The sequence below is a fragment of the Arthroderma uncinatum genome (genome assembly GCF_011692745.1).
Source record: "Arthroderma uncinatum strain CBS 119779 chromosome Unknown scaffold1, whole genome shotgun sequence".
In the NCBI taxonomy this organism is placed as follows: Eukaryota; Fungi; Ascomycota; class Eurotiomycetes; order Onygenales; family Arthrodermataceae; genus Arthroderma; species Arthroderma uncinatum.
Genome location: NW_022983863.1, coordinates 1,287,333 through 1,308,131, shown reverse-complemented (window position 1 = coordinate 1,308,131; position 20,799 = coordinate 1,287,333). Strand labels below are relative to the sequence as shown.

The 20,799-nt window shown below is 51.7% G+C and overlaps 7 protein-coding genes across 7 annotated transcripts; 3 read left to right on the top strand and 4 right to left on the bottom strand.

The window, feature by feature from the left end:
- Positions 1 to 2,359: 2,359 nt before the first annotated feature.
- Positions 2,360 to 3,274, top strand: GIQ15_00405 (rhamnogalacturonate lyase C; the record flags this gene model as incomplete). Its single annotated transcript, XM_033547822.1, has 1 exon — positions 2,360 to 3,274. The coding sequence occupies one exon, from the start codon at positions 2,360 to 2,362 to the stop codon at positions 3,272 to 3,274; it is 915 nt and encodes a 304-aa protein (XP_033408773.1).
- Positions 3,275 to 3,725: 451 nt separating this feature from the next.
- GIQ15_00404 (polyamine transporter 3) lies at positions 3,726 to 5,513 on the bottom strand (the record flags this gene model as incomplete). The annotated part of the gene is made up of 1 exon (XM_033547821.1): positions 3,726 to 5,513. One exon carries the CDS (start codon positions 5,511 to 5,513, stop codon positions 3,726 to 3,728), a length of 1,788 nt encoding a protein of 595 aa, XP_033408772.1.
- Positions 5,514 to 6,678: 1,165 nt separating this feature from the next.
- Positions 6,679 to 9,067, bottom strand: GIQ15_00403 (tRNA wybutosine-synthesizing protein 1; the record flags this gene model as incomplete). Its single annotated transcript, XM_033547820.1, has 2 exons — positions 6,679 to 8,984; positions 9,052 to 9,067. The coding sequence occupies 2 exons, from the start codon at positions 9,065 to 9,067 to the stop codon at positions 6,679 to 6,681; spliced, it is 2,322 nt and encodes a 773-aa protein (XP_033408771.1).
- A 659-nt stretch (positions 9,068 to 9,726) lies between these two features.
- GIQ15_00402 (carbapenem antibiotics biosynthesis protein carD) lies at positions 9,727 to 11,228 on the bottom strand (the record flags this gene model as incomplete). Its single annotated transcript, XM_033547819.1, has 2 exons — positions 9,727 to 10,270; positions 10,333 to 11,228. The coding sequence occupies 2 exons, from the start codon at positions 11,226 to 11,228 to the stop codon at positions 9,727 to 9,729; spliced, it is 1,440 nt and encodes a 479-aa protein (XP_033408770.1).
- Positions 11,229 to 12,629: 1,401 nt separating this feature from the next.
- Positions 12,630 to 14,444, bottom strand: GIQ15_00401 (delta-1-pyrroline-5-carboxylate dehydrogenase; the record flags this gene model as incomplete). Its single annotated transcript, XM_033547818.1, has 3 exons — positions 12,630 to 14,120; positions 14,172 to 14,273; positions 14,322 to 14,444. The coding sequence occupies 3 exons, from the start codon at positions 14,442 to 14,444 to the stop codon at positions 12,630 to 12,632; spliced, it is 1,716 nt and encodes a 571-aa protein (XP_033408769.1).
- Positions 14,445 to 14,873: 429 nt separating this feature from the next.
- On the top strand, positions 14,874 to 15,911 carry GIQ15_00400 (uncharacterized protein; the record flags this gene model as incomplete). Its single annotated transcript, XM_033547817.1, has 1 exon — positions 14,874 to 15,911. One exon carries the CDS (start codon positions 14,874 to 14,876, stop codon positions 15,909 to 15,911), a length of 1,038 nt encoding a protein of 345 aa, XP_033408768.1.
- A 394-nt stretch (positions 15,912 to 16,305) lies between these two features.
- Positions 16,306 to 19,135, top strand: GIQ15_00399 (uncharacterized protein; the record flags this gene model as incomplete). The annotated part of the gene is made up of 6 exons (XM_033547816.1): positions 16,306 to 16,353; positions 16,441 to 17,815; positions 17,887 to 18,120; positions 18,195 to 18,499; positions 18,557 to 18,632; positions 18,807 to 19,135. 6 exons carry the CDS (start codon positions 16,306 to 16,308, stop codon positions 19,133 to 19,135), a joined length of 2,367 nt encoding a protein of 788 aa, XP_033408767.1.
- Positions 19,136 to 20,799: the final 1,664 nt, after the last annotated feature.

The following is a 20,799-nucleotide window of genomic DNA, read 5'->3' as shown; positions in this document are numbered from 1 at the left end:
TTTCTTTACGATACTTCGTATCGTTCCGCAAAATAAAGACTATATACGCTGTGAGACTAAGCACGTTGAGAAGCGTAAAGTTGAATGAGAAGTCAGAGGTTAAGCTTCATGGATGAGCTCAGGATAGGCTGAAGTACTCGGAAGTCAGCGTGATCCAAGACTGCCATAGTCCCACCTCTGGTAAGACATTATGGCTATAACTCGTGCCCAAGTCAGGTAGGAGAAGGTTTAGGGAGCACTTTTTAAATTATACTGTTTCAAGTTCGTCCGCGCGAATAACGACCTAACAAGGTGACGGGAGGGTTGCACTGCAGCTGTTTTAACTTCTCCGATTAGAGCACCGTTAATATTAGAGGTAGAATGTCGCTGGAAGACAAGAAAAAGAGAATTTCTGTGAGGTTTTGGCTCTTATGCAGAAGATCTTCTATATCAACTCACTGCCAGGCTGTTTCTTTTTATTGCTCGGTGTTTCCCCAGCGCGATTAAGCTTTGACTAAGAACGGGAGGAGCCGTAACCTTATCTGCAACTTCTGCTCCACCCCCACATAAGCTTAACTCAAAAGGCGATGTAAATGTAGTACTAAGTACGCACAGCACTTGTTGATGGTTTAGATAAGGCACACATAAAGGTCAGGTGGGACGAGGTACACCTGGCGATTGGATAGTGATTCGCTAAATACCCCTTCTCTAGCTGCCATTAAAGTGAAGTTTAAAGTTGACCCTGGATAAACATTTCCTATCATAGGTTTTCGATTAGACGAATATATCCAACTAGTCTCTTAAGGTTAAAAGCTGTTGTTACCGCTATGTTTAGTGTTAAGGGCCTCAATTACCCCTATTATATCAAAGTTTATTCTATACAAATAGTTGCCTCCGATGAAAAGCAGTTGAATGCCTATTATCTGCGAGTGCGAGCCTGTGGCCATGAAATTCATTAGAGACACGATAGAGGGAAAGCCTATGTTGATTATATCTAACTATATATTTTTTTCTGATAGGCTGAAAGCAAGCATGAATAACCTTGCCGACCGTCCTAGCATGATGATTCGACGATTTCTTTATAGGTGCGGTAAAAGACATCCTTGTCGAGCACCATATGCTGCTCATCGCGGTCGTCTGGCTGCAAATGTCATTTCTGATGCCTTACTCGTGCATCCTTGGACAATTTAGTTTTTAACTAGTAGCAACTCTTATGCCAGGAAAAGTATCCATGTGACCCAGAATTAAGAACGAACTGATTCTTATCTCGACCTGCCTACCATTATTAAATGGGTGGGATGAATCGACTGATTGTGGCGCCGCACTGGAATCAATTATCCTGTTCATAAAATACGGAAGCTGAAGTCTTTGGTCTTTGTTAACTCATTCTTTGGCCTAGAAATTCCGCAAGACTTCCCTCGCTTGCGTAGCCGTGAAGCCGCTCGGGGCTTGGACCCTATTCCCAAAGGAATTCTAGGCCAAGAAGGGACAAACTACCCTTCGATATATTAGGAGACGCAAAGAGAGAGACAATCTAGTGGTATTAACGGTATATAATAAGCACCTAGTCTACTTATTAATAGAAAGGCCCTATAGAGCTTTAACAACTGGAATGGTGTAGTAACTCTTGTTTTTTTTATCAGAAATATAGAGTACGCCTTGTCCATTTGGGCTGATGGCTGTAAAAAGCAATGGATGAATAAACATTCTAGAATATCGAGGAGCGAAACAAAAACAGTTACCTAAGTGCGTGGTCCTAATGGACAGTCATGCACAAGCAGTCGTATTTCAATCTATCAACCTTCGATGATGATTCCATTAGTAGCTTTCAGATTAACAGAGTTCCTCCAACCCTGATATTGGTCAGGTAAATGAAGGTGATCTAAGTCACTATTAAATAGTTCAAGGTATGCTGAGCCGTGTTATCCAAAATGTTGTCCAATACGACCCAGTGGGCACATCCGATTGCCCGAATCCTAATGCTAAACTATATTGTGTAAAAGAATAAACCAACATAATAGGAATTAGACAAATTTCAATGAACCGCATGTTGGTAAGATATTTTGCTCGGCGTCCGCCTAGGCCGTCTTTGATAGCGCGCGCGTGTGTCCTAATTATTTGATAGATAAGTACGGAGTTTTATGTGTTGTAAGCATACAGAGTATCTCTATCGAGGTATGTGTGCTTCGTAGGGTCGACGCTATTATTTCGTGTCGGAGTGAAAGATAATATTTAATGATGAAACTTAGCCAATAGTACCCAAGGTTGTGCTAGTTAACTAGTGGGGTCTGGGGAGTGGCAGGAGAATATGAAAAATGGAGCCTTGAAAACCGGTTGATTGTCCTTTCTATTGAAATCCCCCGGGCTATGGAGTTATACCATGGCGCTTAGGGAGCTGCTAGATCGTCCATCACCGAGCAAATGGGACCAGTTTCTTGCTTCGCCCGTATTGTTTATCGCCAACCTTGTCTACGGCTGGAGCTCATCACTGCATACGGGAGCAGCCATCCCCGACAAAGCCATCACAGTTGTGTGCATATCCGACACCCACATGAGCCAACCTGAGATACCTGATGGCGATATTCTCTTGCATGCTGGCGACATGACGCAGTCCGGCTCGAAATCTGAGATTCAGGAGACTATTGATTGGCTAAACAGATTGCCACACCAGCACAAGGTTGTCATTGCCGGAAATCATGATCTATTTCTCGACATATCGTTCCCGGCTGCCAACAGGCCCTCGGACTCGTGTTCCCCTCGACAATGTATTGACTGGGGTAATATCATATATCTCGAAAACGCGGGCGTTACTCTGGAGTGTAGTGGTCGCAAGATTAATGTTTTTGGAAGCCCTTTGAGCCCACGTCATGGGAACTGGGCTTTCCAGTATCCGCGCAAAGAGAATGTGTGGGCGGATACTATACCTCAAAATGTCGATATTCTCTTGACCCATACACCTCCCAGAGCACATCTAGACTTGAGATTCGGCTGCGAATTTCTTCTCAAAGAGCTATGGACGTTGCCGAAAAAGCCATATCTCCATGTTTTTGGGCATATCCATGGAGGATACGGCCAACGGACTGCATTTTTCGATAGCTGCCAACAGCAGTACGAGGCTATTATGCTAGGGGCTACAAGCATTGGTGGGCTCTTGATCCTATTATACCGATACCTGAAATTATGTGTCTTGGCTCCTTGGAGCGCTTCAAGTCCTGGCACCAGAATGGTGAATGCCTCCATCGTCGGTGGTGTTCGAGATGAGCTGAGGCGTGAACCTACCGTGCTATACATCTAGGGTTGTATTAGGGTATTGCTTATTGGGAGGGTCAGGTGGTCTACTTAACACTTTCCATTTATCTGTACTCATGCCACGATGGTTACATCATCTACGAAGAAAAGGACTTGTACACGGCAGACGAAAGAGTAGGGAACCATATATGTATGAGTATAAAAAGAATAATATATTGATTTAACCAGACTTGATAGGGATAAAAATAGCCAATATAAATTTATACAAAGAAATGATGTGAACTGCGACGACAGCCTGCCTAAGTCAAGGTACTGATAGTTATTATACTCCGTAAAGGTTTTAAGAAAAGTGCATCTAAATACTCTGGTCATCGTGGGGATAAAGGGAATAGATTGAAAAGTGAATTGAAAATGGATAAGGCCCAAACAGATAGTTTTCATGATGGGTATCATATAATTAAAATTAACTAAATAAATTATAAAATAGAAGCCGGAATCTAGTGGCCTCGAGATTTTGTTGTGCTAACCCTGGAAAGTTGGGTGTTAACACGATCTATATCGTAGGGATTTCCCTCGTACTCGACAGTTGCTGCTGTTCGGGTACGCGTTAGGCCCGACCTAGCTGTCTGTACTTGAGCGAGGGCGTTCGCCTGTGCCTCCGGCTCTAAGTCCCTCCTCGCTGAGGTAGGCTGTACTTCAAGCCCCTCTAGTTCGCTCTCGACCTCTTGCTCGTTCTCAGAACTTGACTGAATAAGCTTTTGCATAAAAGCATCTGCTTCACCAGCGAACTTGCAGCGCTTTCGAATGCGCGAACCATAGATATAAAACAAAAATGGGAAGGGGACGCATGCAAGTGCTAGGAAGGCAGGGATGGTGGAAGCCCAGTGAATTCCCAGATTCTGATACATGTATCGGGTAAACAACGGAAATGCGGCGCCAAAGAGTGACCGAAGGACTGAGTTCGCGGCGAGGACTGATGCAGCATAGATTGTGTATGCGTCGATGAGATAGTTCATAAGACTAAGGAAGACGAGCACCATACCAAAACCGAACGGGGCTGAAGCTATAATCGAAACGATCCAATGAATTCCAGGTCCATTGGTCCAAGCAAACCAGAAGAGCCCGATGGGGATTGCGATGCCACCAAGCATGGCAATTGGAAGTCTTTCTTCTGGTGGTGCAAAGCCTTTGTGTTCCTGAGAAACCTTTGTATATCTTTTGTTGTCTAAGAGATTGATAACCATCGCAATAAGAATGCCAGCTAAGACTCCCAAAAATGCCAAACCACCGATACCGGGGCTCCAGCCCCTATTTTGTTGGTAGACAATGGGGAATGCAGAAAACAGCATATAGAGCGTGCCGTAAACAATGGCCATATATATCGATAGTAGGAAGACGATTGGCTCGCGGAATAAGAGAACCCAGGGTCGCATGAGTGCGGTTTTAAATGCCTGGCCAATGGAAAGTCTTCCCAGGTCCATATCTATTTTGCTCGCGTACACTTTCCCAGTTATTTTTGAAAGTCGTTGCGCTCTCTTTCGGAGGAGGACAGGAGGGTAGGTTTCTGGTAGGAGCATCGACCCGATAATCCAGACAACACCGGAGAAAATGGCTAGTAGGCCTTCTACCCATCTCCAGCCGGCCGACTCACCGAGGAAACCGCCAATTACAGGTCCTAAAACCGGCCCCAAAAAGGGGGCTATGGCGAATAAACCCATGGCTAAACCTCGGTGGGAGGCTGGAAACATGTCGGCAATCACTCCGCCGGCGTTTGTCAAAGGGGATGAGCCGAAGGAGCCGGCAAAAAATCGAAGGACAAGCAAGGTTGTCATGCTGTTGCTGCCAGCGGCACCGGCATTGAAAGCAGTCAAGGCAAGATAGGTGCCGAAGAAAAGAACCTGGCGGCCAAAAAGTTCACTCATGGGAGCCCATATTAACGGGCCAATTGCGAAACCAAGCACGAACAGTGAGACTCCAAGTGTGATAACCTCTGTGTCCGCATGGAATTCTTTAGCGATCTCGATAGCACCTCCAGTATATGCGGATGATATCAAAGCGACGGCAAGGGTGGCAATTGCGACAACGAAGGTAATAGACCACTTTTTGACGGCGGAGTAGTTCATGGGATTTCGGGGGTCGTTAGGGATCCATTGTACAAGGTAAGGATCCTCTTCTGTCCCAGATCCAGGGTAAGGGTAGTTGATGATCTCGGGGGTGACGGCGCCTGGATCGGTGACTTGTCTCCAGTGGGGGATTTTCGTGAGGGCTGGCTTCTCACCTTCCATGGCGTCTGTTATAGTGTGACACTCTTTACTTGGATGGGAGTTAGGGCGGGCGAGCAATGGGTGGCAGCTAGGGCGATAGCTGGTGAAAACGAGAGTGCCCAGCAGTGATCAGGGATAGTGAACGTAAATAAATATATGTGTATAACAAGACGGTCTCCACTGACGAGGCGGAAACAGTCTCTTTTAAAGCTCTGGCCATGGTGAAATATCTTTCCTTCCAGAATCCTCGGACGTGCCGAGCTCCCATCAGAAAAGTCTGTCACCACGTCCAGGGCAAGATTATGCCACTGCACAAGTGGGTACATGGTAAACGGGCTCTTATCTAGCGGGCCGATCGTACTTGTCTTCTGCTATCCAAGGTGTAGTTCGCCCCATGATGCGTGCATAAATATGACGTAGGATCTTCTTTGGACCTCGGCTCGTCGTTTGCTAAGCCGAAACCCGGATACGAGCAGGATATTTTCAGTGCGAGCACCAAAAACGTGCGGACAAGCCTTTTGGGCCGTCCGAATACGTCGTATCCGTCGTCCGAAGTGCCGGCTTGGCATTGATGAGATAAGCAGGTCCTCGGCTTTTGGCTATCGATATATCAACATCAGCGCGAGGTAGAAGGACATAGGTGCCTCAGCCGTTACATAGGAGACCCTGGTACTCCGTATAGGGTGAACTAGAAGTTCGTCTTTCCAAATTTTCATTGTGGTAAGTTTTCATCGCTTATCTGACATGAGCCTGTCTGGTCGAATCTGACTAGCAAACATGATGGTGACCACTTTAACGAACGATAAGACCTAGCATAGCTGCGAAAGGCGAGACAAGCCAAGGTTGAGTTTCCTAGGTGAATTTGCAGTGGTGGTGTTAATTACTCCCTGCAGTCACCAGCGGCCCCCGAACATGGGATCAAATCCCATGTTCAACTGGCTGTCGAATTGATTGAATATCAGGAACCGAGCCAGTGTTATAGGCAGAAGTAAGGTTGGGATGGAGTGAACTCCTGAGCCAAAGAGCCACGGGTGATATCTTGCCACCTCTGTTTCCCATCTCTATCCTTCCAGAGCTTGGACGAATCTTCTATTTGAGCGCCCTATAGCCAATTGTAGCTATATGTTGCTCCGATTAGCTTTAACGCAGATAAAACGTTTAGCCTAACCTTGAGTTTATAGCAATATTAAGCAATGCCAGCCAGAACCTTCCCTGAAGGAGGCGGTACTCCGATCTTCCCCTTATTCTTCCCCTTAGTATGCACCCTCTGGTCACTGGGGTCGAACCCCCCGTTACCCCACAGGGCCCACTCTTCAGTCTCTCGCATATAATCTTCAGGTGTAAACGATTCGCCAGTGCGTTGTTCACGTTCGAGGAGTTCGAAAAAGCGCTCATAGTTAATCCTCGTGTGCCATTTACCGTTGACCAGGAAACGGTTGGATGCAAGTAGAATGCAGCAGCTATGGGCGTGTTCGGCAGATATACCGTAGGCAAGGCCACGTCGTTCTAGTTCCTCGTTAAGAGCGACTACAAAGGTAACGATTTCATGGTAAAACGGAACATTCTGCATCGTCAAGCCGGCACCAGAGCTGGAGCTCGTTCCGCAGTAAGTGACACCCTTTATTTCGATAAAGCAGGGTAAACCTTTCTCGACGAGGTCGGCATAACCTTCCACCTCATCCTCGACATTAAACCCCTTAACGAGTGTAAGTCGAAATACGGTTCGATGTATCTTTCTCTTTTCCCGAATGATGACGAGGCAGCGTTGGAGGCGTTCCCAGAAATCTCGGTGTAGTGGTCTATCGATCTTGCGTAGACTTTCCTTATTGCTTGCATCGATAGAGACGTAGAGCTGGGTTACTCTTTGAAGTGCGGCCAATTCATCCGGATGCTGTGCGTTACAGACGAGGAAACTTGAAATATGCTCGCCGTGAAGAAGGGAGAGTAGCTCGTTGATGTGAGGGTAAAATATCGGCTCGCCGACCAAGCTCAGCGCGCAATGCCTGATCCGCATCGCTTCCGCAAATCGCTCAGCTCTCACGCCCGGGACGCCTCGCAGCATTTTGATTTTCTTGTAGTGTCCTTCTTTGACACCGTTGAAAATGAGATCAGGAGGGTCGACTTTCCAGCGCCATGTCGTGCCAACTGGATTTGTTCCATGTCGCCAGCAAAAAATGCATTTGTTACTGCAGGATAGAGAGGGTGTAGACTCCATGCAAAGATGTGATTTGATACCGTAAAAAGAATTTTTGTAGCAGGAACCACGACCACGAAGGGCAGATTTGGTCCATCGGCATATCTTCACGCCTGAGTGAGATCCAACGATCGTGTACCCTTGTTTCGTCAATGCGGCATACGTTGGCGAAGTTGATGGCACCATCTCCTTGCTAGGAGGCGGCGACGCCTTTGTGGTGGAATAAGTCGTGAAATCAATTGGTTCGTCATCGAGAAGATCTTCAGGCTTGAATTTAATATCTTCGAGATCTGTAACCTGGGAACTTTTAGCCTTTGCTCGTCTTGGACGGCTAGGGTTTCCAGCCGGCTCCTCGTCCTCGGCGTCTTCCTCGTCGCTCTCAATCGGGTCACCGCTACCAGGGACACCTTCGCCTAAACCGCCACCGTTCTCAGATATATCATGGAGCACCCCAACGATTCCATCACACCACTCCTGCAAGGCATGTTCTGCGTTGCTCTTAACGTCTCCTAGCCCGAGTGGATACGCTCGTCTTTTCCCAGTCAATTTTGCCATCCACTTGTCAACAGCCACAGCTTGTGAGCAGAACCCTTCTTCCGCCGTGGGCCATCCCTCTTTATCACCGAGGCCAAATACGGAATAACCCGCTAGTCCTGACAAAGGGGATGTATCGATACGGAAATCATTATGAGTTTCGTCCAGGTGGTCTAGGAAATTGTTGATGATGCTGTCTATATCGTAGCTAGGCAGTATAATGCAATAGACGAATGACGTCCCGGGTTCTGAAGGGGGTGGCTTAGGCGCGGTGACGAAATAGTCATCAAAGTCGATGTAGGATATGTCGTGTATCTCGGGGGCGAGGAGTTTGCATTGAACGTCCTGGGGTGCTGATTCAAGCTTGGTCTTTAACCGTTCAAAGACGTATCGGGCCTTTTTTTCGGTAGAGCCCGTAAGCGAGGTAAAGAAGACAAGTGGTCGGATCGCGGTGATTTGAGATTCTTTGACGTCCCCCTTCAGCGGTTTCGTGCCACGCAGTCTCTTTGGGCCAGTTTTTGTTTCACCCTTTGAGGATGCCGTACTTGTAGCGCCTGCAACAAGTGTCTTCTCTGACTGAATAGGGCCATCAGGGACTCTTCGAGCAGTGTCTTGCTTTTCCGGTTTGGCGGTAGACGTCTCACTAGCGAGGGGTGTAGGAGCCAATTGGTTGCGTTGATTCGAGATTTTAGAGACGAGGATAAAGACACCTAGTAATACGACTAGTATATAGGCTCGATAAGAGTGCCATATCGATAGAACAACTAGACAGCGTGTGGTCAGTATGAGTGAACGCGGGGCATAAGCGAAGGGCTATCTTATCTCACTCACGTTGGAGGGTAGCCATGATTGCGACGCAGAGGAGTCAGAGCAGTCTTATCAGGTAGAACACAAGCGGAAGACCGCCGAACAATCCAAAGGGGCCTTCTTCTCAATCTCTATCACCTTCATCGAATTGAAGATAAGACGAACATTCTCATTCCCACCTGTAATTTTTTTTAGCAACAAGATTATGTCATCGGTTACGGATTATGTCATCTGGTGTACGGAACAACGATATACCGTGCCAAGACTGAGGGGCCTTCCCACATAGCCGGAAAGCGACGTCCGAGGAAACAACATGCGACCACAAAACTGGAGAAAGAGACATTAACTTGAGAATATTGATTAATCTAAGGCTATTCGTTAAAAACATGCGAACACTTCAGTCTATCGTGCTCAGAAGGTGATAAACAATGAAAACAATCCCCATGTTTTTGTTAGAAAAAGACCCAGACGCTCGCTTGCTAGAAGAACGGATATCACCAGAAAAATGACCCAGAACACCGTACGGAACGCTAAAGGACAATCAACGACAAAAAGAAGACGAAGAAGCATGCAATGAATACAAAAGAAAGGGATATCAGAATGGTTTCCCCTGGATGGCGCCCGTGCAACCTGCACCGCCCGAACACCGCTTGCCGTGTGCATTAAACAAAGGAGATTAGAAGAAGGGTCATTATAAAATTAGAGGGCGATTCGGCTTCGGAGTTCCTGCCAGAGAGCAGTCTGGCTGGCGGTTGAGCGTTCGATGGCGTCTCGGTTTTCCTCTGCGCGGCGGAGGAGGTACATGACGCACTCCTCGGTCGAGCCCCAGACGACGTACTTGTACACCTGGGCGTCCTCGTCGACGTCGGAGGTGGACTGGGTGATGCTCATGGACAGCTCGTCGGCCATACCCATGAGCTGGGAGTAGATGACGTCTGCGAGGGGGAGGCCGTGTCGGATCTGCTCCTGTCGCAGGGCGCGGATCTTGGTGGTGCTCTCCTTGTTGTGGCTGGCAAGGACCATGCTGATCTTTGGAGCGGAGTGGTCGTCGATGTGCTGCGTGGCGAGCAGGCGGGCAGCATCGTCGAATGCGTTGTCGGTCTGCTCCTTGGTGTCGAAGATGACATGGCGCGGGTCAGAGTTGATGTATGCACCGCGAACCAGCTTGACACCGAGGGCGAATCCCTCGTCCTTGGCGCGCTGCAGGTGCATGGCCAGGGTAGCTGGAGAATCCTTGAGGTACCTATTTTCCGATTAGTCTTTGCCCTTTAATTTTGACAAGGGATAACATGCTAGGATACTCACATTTGATAAGTGTTGTAGACAACGGTCTCGCCGTCCTTGTTGTACTTTTGCATGAGATCCATGGTCCAAGAGTCGATGCTCTTCTTCTGGGAGTAATGTTCAGCGTCGACGCAGACTCTGACGTTGCTCTCCTTGGCCAGAGCGCAGATCTGCTCGAGAGCGTCTGCCATGATCGGATCGGCATCGGCCCCCTGCTCGAGCAGCTGAACGGCCCCCTGTCCGGCGCCAGAGTACTTGATGGCGATGAGATCACCCGAGTTGGAGTACTGGATGGTCTTGAGGGTGCCGTCAAGCCACTGTGCGACCTGGGTCTTGTGCAGGGCCTCCATCTCTGCAGGGCTGCCGGTCTGGTCGCTGCTGTGGGACATGTCGACCTCCTTGGCGTAGGAGAGGATGGCACCACGGTATCCCATGGCCTTCATACCGGCGACGGTCTGTCTGACCTCGGCCTCGTTGCGGCCGGCACAGAACTGGGCGTAGAAGACCTTGTCGAGGAGGAAGCTGAGGACCGGGTTGGCGGTGATGAGTTTGATGTTTGACCGCAGCAAGCTGGAGGCGATGTCCATCAGGAACGGACGGGACATGGCTGTCTGGATGGCGATGCTGCGGAGGAGATCCTTGTTGGGCAGTCTGTCCAGTGCTCTCTGTGGCTGCTGCTGCTGGCCGACACCAACACCGAGGCCTGCATCGTCTACAGGACCGGCGGCCTGGTGGGCGACGACATGGCCGTGGTCCCAGGCAGGCCGGGGAGCGAGAGGGCCAGGCGTCTCAGTAGGGATGTGGATGGGACGCAGCTTCAGCGAGGCATTCTGTGCTGTGTTGACGATGGGGACACGTCTGATGGCTGATGCTGCTTTGGTGGTGCTGCGGATGTAAGATGGTACGCGTGAGGCCATGTCTTATCTATGTCTATGGTAGAGGACTGGTCAGGTACTTCTTTGTTGGTAAGATGGTTGTGGTATAATTGTCAAGAGAGAAGGGAGAAGAGGGAGGGAAGGGCGTATATAAAGTACTCTCTGCGTGGGCCTGCCAGGTGTGACCCAGCGAGATAGGGCGAAGCTGGGCCCGGTGGAAGCTCGGGACAAGCAAGAAAGTCACGATGACAGCACGCTCGCTAGGAAGAAAAAGGGCCCAAAAGGGCCAGAAGGGCGAAGGAGTTTGGCGGATGGCTTCGCTTACTGCATCCTCGCTGCCTCGCCCGACCCGGACGAAGCGACACCATCCGGGCCTTTCCTGGGTCACCCTGGCCCTTCCGCTCACATGACCCGACTTCGCCTCTCCCCCTTCTTTCTTTTCTTGGTCTTTTTTTCCCCTTGTTCCGCCCTTTTTCTTCCCTTTTCTTCCTTTTTCTCTTTCTCCATCGTTTCTCCGTCCTGCATTGATAATCACGGCTTATCTCTTGGCTCACCTACGACTCCGTGTTACCTAGTACTCTACGGGCTATGTGTATCTTAATCTTATTCTTAATCTATATCTGTACTCATATCTGTACTCATCTGTACTAATATTGTACTCGTGTCTATGGTATCTATCTTATCTATATATGGTATATGATGTATGTATGGAGTGGTGAAAAGTGAGTATGCCCGGTGACCTGTGGGTACGGAGCAACCGTAAGACACGTTGGCTAGAGAGACTGGAGGATGCGCGGGGAACAGACGCTATATGAAGACAAGACACGACAAGACACGACAAGACCTCTAGTGCGCATCGGTGCCAGCATCTATGCCCATCTGCGCCAGCATCTACGGACTATTGCTTCTTCGTTGCTGGGAAGCAGTTGGCAGACGGCCGATAGGCTGGAACAAGGTCGCACGGATCTCGGCATGCACCACGCCTGCATGCAAGATGGCTCCCTAGCGTCCCGGGCTTTCCAAGTAGTTTAATTGAGATAAGGAAGTTTAGTAGCTTTGGCGCTAGCAAGGTCAATTCTACATATACTATAGATACCGAGTATACTTGTACCTACCGGAGGAAGGGAGAAAAAGAAAAGTGAGGGTAAAAAAAGAAAAGAGAAAAAGAAAAGAAAGAACCGGAACGCCAGGCCGTAGTACTAGCTTACATAAAACGCTAGGGCATGTAGGGGAAGCCCTAAGGCCCGAAGCGGATCTCGGCAGGGAAGGTCACGGGGCAGGGCAGAGTTTGCAGGGCGGGCTAGACCGGCTTGGCAGGGCCGTATCGGGCTAGCGTCGCGTCAGGCCAGCGCAGAGGCCGAGACTCGGCTCTTGGCGCCGATGTCGCACGATGATACACGATGATACAGGATATAAGATGGGATATAAGACGGGATAAGAGGATTACTTGTTGCTGGGATACTCGACCTCTGAGCAGCCGAGGAAGTCCTCCTTGATGGAGCGGATGTTGACGAAGCGGGTGAGCAGGTTGGAGCTGCCGGCCTTGTCGTTGGTGCCGCTGGCGCGGGCGCCGCCAAAGGCCTGCTGGCCAACCACGGCGCCGGTGCTCTTGACGTTGAGGTAGAAGTTGCCGGCCGAGTTGCGCAGCGCGTCCTCGGCGAATCGGAGCACGGTGCGGTCCTGCGCGAAGACGGCGCCCGTTAGCCCGTAGTCGGTCGTGCGGTCGATGAGCTTGCACATATCGCCGAACGCGCTGGCGGGAGCGTCGTCGTAGACGTAGACGGCCAGCACAGGGCCGAAGAACTCGTTGCGCATCACCTGGTGCTCCGGGTTGGTCACCTGGAAGACGGTTGGGTGGACGTAGTAGCCCTGGCTCTTGTCGTACTTGCCGCCAGTCACGATCTGCACTTCGGAGTCCTTCTTCGCGGCATCGATGACGCCGGCGAGCTTGTTGAAGGAAGCCTCGTGGATGACGGGGCCGATGAAGTTGGCAAACTCCTCGGGTGGGCCCATCTTGAGCTTCTCCGTCTCGCGAACGAGAATCTGCTTGAACTCGGCCCATCGCGACTGGGGCACGTACGCGCGCGACGTTGCACTGCACTTCTGGCCCTGGAACTCAAAGGCGCCCCGGACGGTGTTGATGGCCGCGTTCTCGATGTCGGCGGACTTGTGCACGAGATGGAAGTTCTTGCCGCCAGTCTCACCCACGACGCGGGGGTAGCTGCGGTAGGTCCCCTCAGCGATACCCTGGCCGATCTTGCCGTACAGCTCGCGGAAGACGGCGGTGCTGCCGGTGTAGTGCAGGCCGGCAAAGTCCTTGTGGGCGAGAGCTACCTTGGTCACCATCTGGGCGTCGCCGGGCACGAACTGGATGACGTCCTTGGGCAGGCCGGCCTCGAGCAGGATCTTGTAGGTCAGGTAGTTGGCGTAGACGGCGTGCGGGGAGGGCTTCCACAGGACGACGTTGCCCATCAGCGCAGGGGCACCGGCCAGGTTGCCGCCGATGGCAGTGAAGTTGAAGGGCGAGATGGCGTACACGAACCCTTCGAGCGGGCGGTACTCGCTGCGGTTCCAGACGCCGGGCGAGTGGTGCTCTGGCTGCTGGGCATACAGCTCCTCGGCGTACTGGACGTTGAAGCGGAGGAAGTCTGCCAGCTCGGCGGCGGCATCGATCTCGGCCTGCCAGGCATTCTTGCCCTGGCCGAGCATGGTAGCGGCCATGATCTCGTAGCGGTACTTGCCCGCCACCAGGTCAGCGGCCTTGAGGAAGACGGCCGCGCGGTCAGCGAAGGGCAGCGACTCCCACTCTGGCTTTGCCTTGAGGGCGTCCTCGATCATGCGGGAGACATCTGCTTCGGTGGCGTTGAAGTATTTGGCGACCGTCTCCGCGTGGGCAGATGGGTTCCGCTGGACGTCGGCCGTGGCAGTCGTCGACTATCCTGTTAGCTTACACTTATCATCGATTGATTGACTTGGACGACTTACATCCTGGAAGTGGTATGGGACCTGGACTGGGAGGGAGGCCTTGAGGGACTGCAGGGCGGACTGCAGGCCCTGTCTCTGCTCTGAGCCTTTGGCATAGTGGTGCTGCAGTCGTTAGCTAGGTGGTAGACTCATAGACTCCAATTGACTTACGTTAGGTTCGTTGAGGATGGTTGGAGCTTTGAAGCTTGAGAGAGCTCGGTACCTGACGCCGGCGAGCGGTTGACGGGCCAGGCCCAGACGAGCCGCCCTGGAAAACAGCGAGCAAGAAGACATTGTAGATATACGTAGACAGTAGATATACGTAGGACGTAAACAGTACGTAGGTAGAGACAGTACTATAGCAGTTAAGGATGTGAGAAGGAGTTTTGTGTTTTATGCAGGACGTTGAGAGTGACTAAGCAAGAGGAAGGGCGCTGCTAACGTCGGGTGGGCGCGGTCCAGGGCCAGGGCTGCCCCCACATGAGCTCCAGCCAGTAAGAGACAAGACACGTAAGCAGATCAACGAACATGAACAAGGAAGACAGGGAAGAGTACAGGGAAGGACAACAAGGAAGAACAAGGTGGGCAGGACAGGGAAGAGGACAGGGAGATAGCTCCGACACGAGACGACATGGATGCTGCGAACCACGATCATCGATCTAAGACACAGTAACGTCGACATAACATCATCGACATCATACGGGTATCAGATAACATACGGGAATGATAGTGATCGGAGAGCCAGAGGTGGCGGCGATGCTGCAGGGCCTGACGCTGGAGGAGTGCCGCGGGCTGCTGCAGGCCCTCTGGCGCAGTCTGGCGGCGTACTCCAGCGCCGACGGCAGCGTCCACCAGCCAATGCGCGAGCAGATCGTCACCGCGACCAACACCACGCTCTTCATGCCAGCTTCCGACACGACCACGACCACCGGCGTCAAGGTCGTCACCCTGCCCGGCTGCGGCGGCCCGCCAGCTGGTGCCCTCGCCCTCTTCTCGCCCGCCGGCCAGCTCGAGGGCCTCCTCAGCGCCGAGACGATCACCGCGTTTCGCACCGCCCTGGCCACCATGATCCCGTTTCACCTGTTCGCTACCAACAGCACTACCAACGGCGGTAACGGCGCCAGGCTAGTGGTGTTCGGCGCGGGCAGACAGGCCGAATGGCACATACGGCTAGCCCTGGCCTTAGCTCCCATCTCCAGGGTCACGGTGGTCAACCGGGGACGGGCGGGCCTGGGAAAGCTGCAGGCCAGCCTCGAGACAGTCACCCGTCCAGATGTTACATTCGTCTACATGTCTAGAGAAGAAGAAGGACGGCTGCAGGCTGCCGTGTCAGAAGCCGACGCCATCTTCTGCTGTACCCCGTCCACCGAGCCGCTGTTCCCCCATTCCTATCTCCGTGGGGAAGGAGAAAAAGAAGAAAAAGAAGAAAAAGAAGCTGGGAGAAGGCGGTTTGTCTCCCTGATAGGCTCGTACCGCCCACACATGCACGAGGTCGACGCGGACACGTTGCTCTCGGGGCAGACGCTGCTAGTCGACTCCAGGCAGGCCTGTATGGCGGAGGCGGGCGAGCTCATCTCTGCGCGGGTCGACGAGCGCCAGCTGACGGAGATTGGTCAATTGCTGGCCTCCCCTGCCCTCTTCCCTCCTGCCGGCAACGTCGTCTTCAAGTGTGTGGGCATGGGCATCATGGATCTCGCGGTTGGGAGGGAGCTGCTCTGCCTTGCCGGTCGTAACGGGGTGGGCGTCTCCGTCGGCTTCTGATTTGTGCATCCCATCCTATATCATATCACTTTCTTTATGCCTCGTATATGCCGGCTATCCCACGTCGTTATAGATGTGTCTACTGTACTACTCGTACTACTTGTACCTAGCATGTATCGTGTCTGTACCTCGCTTATCCCCTGTCTAACAAGTGGATGTACCAGTACTTCTGACATAAGTAGATTATATAACATATCAGGTGACAACGAACTTCCTGTCTTGGCGTGTCTTCTCGGTCTTTTCTCTTCCTCTTTGACTGCTGGCTTCCTCCACCACCGACATCCCGACATCCTCGTCCACCTCCACCGCCAGCATCGCCTCTGCCTCCCTCCTTGTCAGCGCCGATAGAGGGTACGCGAGCAGCCGCCCATGACAGTTTGGGCGGGAGTTTGCCATGTCCACCGCTGCTCCTACCGGAAAGGTCCATAAACGAGCGTACCAGGTATATACCCCCTCCCCTTCCCCCCATCCCCCCGCGTACAGCATTGATAGCACAGAAGTATAGAGTGTCCGTCTGACAGGTTGATAGGCTTGTATTCCGTGTCGAGAGCGTAGGGTTCGCTGTGACCTAGGCTCGGTCGACCAACCACACCAGGGACCCTGTGGGCGATGTCGGCGGGAGCGCAAGTTCTGTCACTTCTCTGCCACCCGCGGGAGGAAGAAGGGAGCTCCCACTCCCACGCCTGCTCCCTCCGGCCCCAACGACCACATCGCTGCCACCACCACCCAGCCGTGGGAGGAGTCGACCCTCGCCGCCGCTGGCACCCCCGCACCCTTGTCCGGCGGCGTCAGCCAGCCCGGCGAAAGCTCTGCCAGCCCCATCGGCATACCGCCGGCCATAAAACGAGAACACTCCCTCCAGCATGTTCTCGCGCAGGATACTCCGCGGCCCGCAACTCGCGGCGACAAGACGGCTGAAAAGCTGCTCAGGGACGCCGCATACACCTCCCACGATGCGCTGAACTTGCTGTTTGAAGCCGGCAGGCACAGCGAGCGGGTTGCGAGATCAGACCATAGCATGCCGGGAGGGCCCTCGAGGCTGGGTCCGATACCGAGCCGAGAGACGAGACCGTCAGCGGCTCCGAGTCTCGCTGATCCTGCCCCGGATCTTCACCCTTGGTCTAACCTGCGGTTCGTCCGCACGGGCCTGATCACGGCCGAGGAAGCGTTCGATCTGGTAAACTACTTCCACACCTACCTGGCCCCGTTCACTCCAATCGCTTCTTCCTCCTTCCAGGATCCGTCCATGCATTCTGAGCTTATCGAGGAAGAGCCGATCCTTGCCATGACTATCCTCATGCTGGCGTCTCGATATATGAAACTCTCCGGGCCCGGATCGGTGTCTAGATCGTACATGGTCCATGAGCGGCTCTGGCAACATTTACAGGGGATGATCTCCCGCATGATCTTTGGTCAAGAGCAGTTCACTGGAGGCACTCATACCCACGACGGCCCTCCAGAGGCCTCCAATCTGTCTACACACGAGTATCCTCTTGCCGGGTCCAGCTTTGGCAGCCTAAGGACGCTAGGGAGCTGTGAGGCACTGCTCTTGCTTTCAGAATGGCACCCGCGCTCCCTTCACGTTCCCGCCGGAGACGATGGAGACAGTATCGTCGTGAAGGACGACGTCCGGAGAACCAGAGCCAGCACGGCTGGAATCGGCGGGAGGATACGGATCGACTGGCTCGAACCGGTCTGGCGATCTGATCGAATGTGTTGGTCTATGCTTGGGAACGCCCTCGCCCTGGCCGTGGAGCTGGGCATCTTCGACGAATACGACAACACCACCATAGGAGCACGCGAGTCTCGACGAGATATCTGGAGTAACCCCTTGTCCAGTCAGCGTGCACACCTTGTCCAGCACCTGCTCTGGGTCTATCTCACGCAGACATCCGGTCGACTGGGTAGGTTTTTAAGACGACGTCAGCCCAGCGAGATGAATACAGCTGCTAAAGTTAAAAATTAAAAAAAATAGGATGGAAGAACTTGACCTCCGTATCAGTGTCGCATCACGATACCAGTACAAAGCACGGCGATACGATTCGCTGTTGGGTCGGCGTTGCCTCACTAATGAAGAGGGGCAACGAGCTCCTGTTCCCTTCCCGCGAACGAACTCGTGAAATCGTCAAGACGGGCGAGTACCTGGCCGTGCTTCGTGTCCTCAACCCGCTCCTGCGCGAATGGCAGAAGGAGTTCGACCGTGCAAAGTGTAAGTCATCCACCTCACAACTCGAGTGTCTAACAGAAATACAGAGCTAATGGGGCCTTATCCCCGCGACGCAGTGTCAAGGCAAATGCGGTCCATCTTGACAATCGAATTCGGATACGTACGAGTATACATCCATAGTGTCGCCCTCCAGGCTGTCATCGAGCATTACTACCATGTCATGCATGAAGGCGGCACTATGCCCGAAGCCAGCTTACTCGAACCCTTCGAGGGTAACAGAGAGTACTTTATGGAAGTCATTGCGGCGGCAAAATCGATACTACAGACCGTCGTTGAGGATCTGCTCCCGGATAACCATCTGAAGCATGTTCCGATTCGAACTTATTCGAGAGTTCTCGCAGGTGCCATGTTTTGTCTCAAGGTAAATTCTCTTTGTTGTCTGTAGTTGCGAGACCTCCCACTGAACATGGTTTTGTAGGCTACCTCTCTCGGTGCCAAGGACTTTGAAACGTCCGGGTCTCTGAGTCTCGTTGAGCGTACAGCAGATGCTCTGTGTACGTGTGTGGTGGATGATGTTCACTTGAGCAATAGGTTTGGAGAACTACTCCATGCTCTTGCTTCAAGCTTGCGGAACAGAGTGGTGCAGATGACGGCAAGTGAACAACCAAGCGGAAGTATTACTCCCAATACTCTGGCTTCACAACGTCAATATGCTCAATCTTTTGAAGGTGATACAAACAATCAGATGATGGTGTGTGGCCCTGGCTCCTATCATGAATTGTCCATGGGTCGAATGGGACTGGGGGACCACTCTATCGCTGACCCAGAGTATGACATTTGCCAGGCTGGCTCTTCATCTGCTACAGCTGCGGGTACGCCTGCTTACTATGCGATGCACCCGGCATCGGGGTCGATGGATCAGACTGCTGCATTGCAGAATGATCCATTGATCAACTTTGCCGGGCTGGGCCCCAATCAACTTGGCTGGTCTGGTGGGCAAGACTTCTTCGACATGCTCGGTCCTTTACTGGACGTGCAGTACGAGCAGTACAAATAGTCTACTCACCCTGATGTCGTCAAGATACTTGCGCTTCAGATAACCCAAAAGAAAAAAAAAACATAGCCAGATAGCTCTGCACTACAGACTTGACGCCTCTTCGTCCATGTCTCGTGTCAAAAGGAATAAGGTGAAGGAACTGGACCAACCAGTCGAACTATTCGCAAGTTCTCAGTCCCACGCACTCACTCACCTTACTCACTCAATCAATCAAAAAAACACAGCACATATTCACACACACACACACGCACACACACACACACGCACACACACACACACACACACACACACATTATACATCTACACCCCGGCTTACTACGACTCGGACAATAATTAACCACTGAATCTTACAGCCGGCCTCCCATGTGAATGTGTGGGAGAAAATATGCTAACCTCTGCTTGCAGTTGCGTGGATATACGATGAGCGATGGTCTGCATTTACTCTGCTATGCCAACCTAGGCAAAATCGCAGCAGCAGCGACCTGAACTGCATCTCAGTTGTCTTCAACTTACATAAAAAAAAAAGTTAATATCCTAGCCGGGATGCTAGACTGGTGGGTGTTTATGACGAGTCAATGTCTTCCAGTAATTGAAGGTTAGCGTACTACCATCGTTCATGAATATCTGACATAGTGCTGCAACAGCAATATAGAGCCACAGTTTCCCAGTCCACGCCGGAGACAACCAACGACAACAACATCTCTCCCTCAACCCGACTTTCTCCGCACACTGCCTTCTCTCGAACAGTCTCGCGCAGAGTCGTCAACATCGGCCACAACCACGGTGGTTCTCACCTTTGTAAAAAAAATTTAGTTAAATAGCAGACAAGCTAACTCGAACCGTACATATAGATATTTTCATTTTAATCAAATTCGAACTCTCCAACTTTCGAGGCTTTTAGGCAGCATAACGAGCGGCGGTATCCAGGCGGCGGTCAAGCCAGACGGTCAGGGAGGCGGCGCAAGGAACTTTTTCATATAACTTTTTTTTCCTCTTCGGCATCAATCAGCAACAGCGGTCATGCAGACGGACTCAGGGCGGGAATTGTTTACGGGGTTTATGTTATTTTTTCTTGTGTTTTATTCTTTTAAGCGAGGAGTCAATGGGTTTTAATGTGCATAGACTTGCGATGCCGGATTTGCGTTCTCTTATCCGCTTTTACTCGCTAGTTATTTATCACGCGAGCTTCTTAATCTTTTGCATGTTCCAGCTGTTTTATACCGCCATTGCAAATCGCTCTATTTCAATAGCTAGCATCTATGCATATTCTCATTGCAGCGTTACAGATAAGATAGTGCCGGCTTTTGTATAGCGCCACCAAGTTCTATCCTATCTAAAAAGTGGAGGAGCTTCTGACCGCTATCGAGCCCCTGACTGAACCTGTCGCCACCGCCATAAAGACTGTCCCCGGATCATGATAGCAGAACGGTATATCCATCACCGTCCTATCCGTCTATCCATGGCGGGAAGATAAAACAGCGAGCCAATAACAGGATCCATGCCGGTCTTATTTTTGGAGCTTCCCAAGGCCCGCATTAAAATGGCTAAACTCCCGAGTCCGTAGCGAACCCCCTGACGAACTCCATGAAACGTCAAGGCTGCACAACTCAAGGGGACCCCAGATAGCTCTTTTTTTAATCATTCCGGCCGCTCTGCTAGCTGCT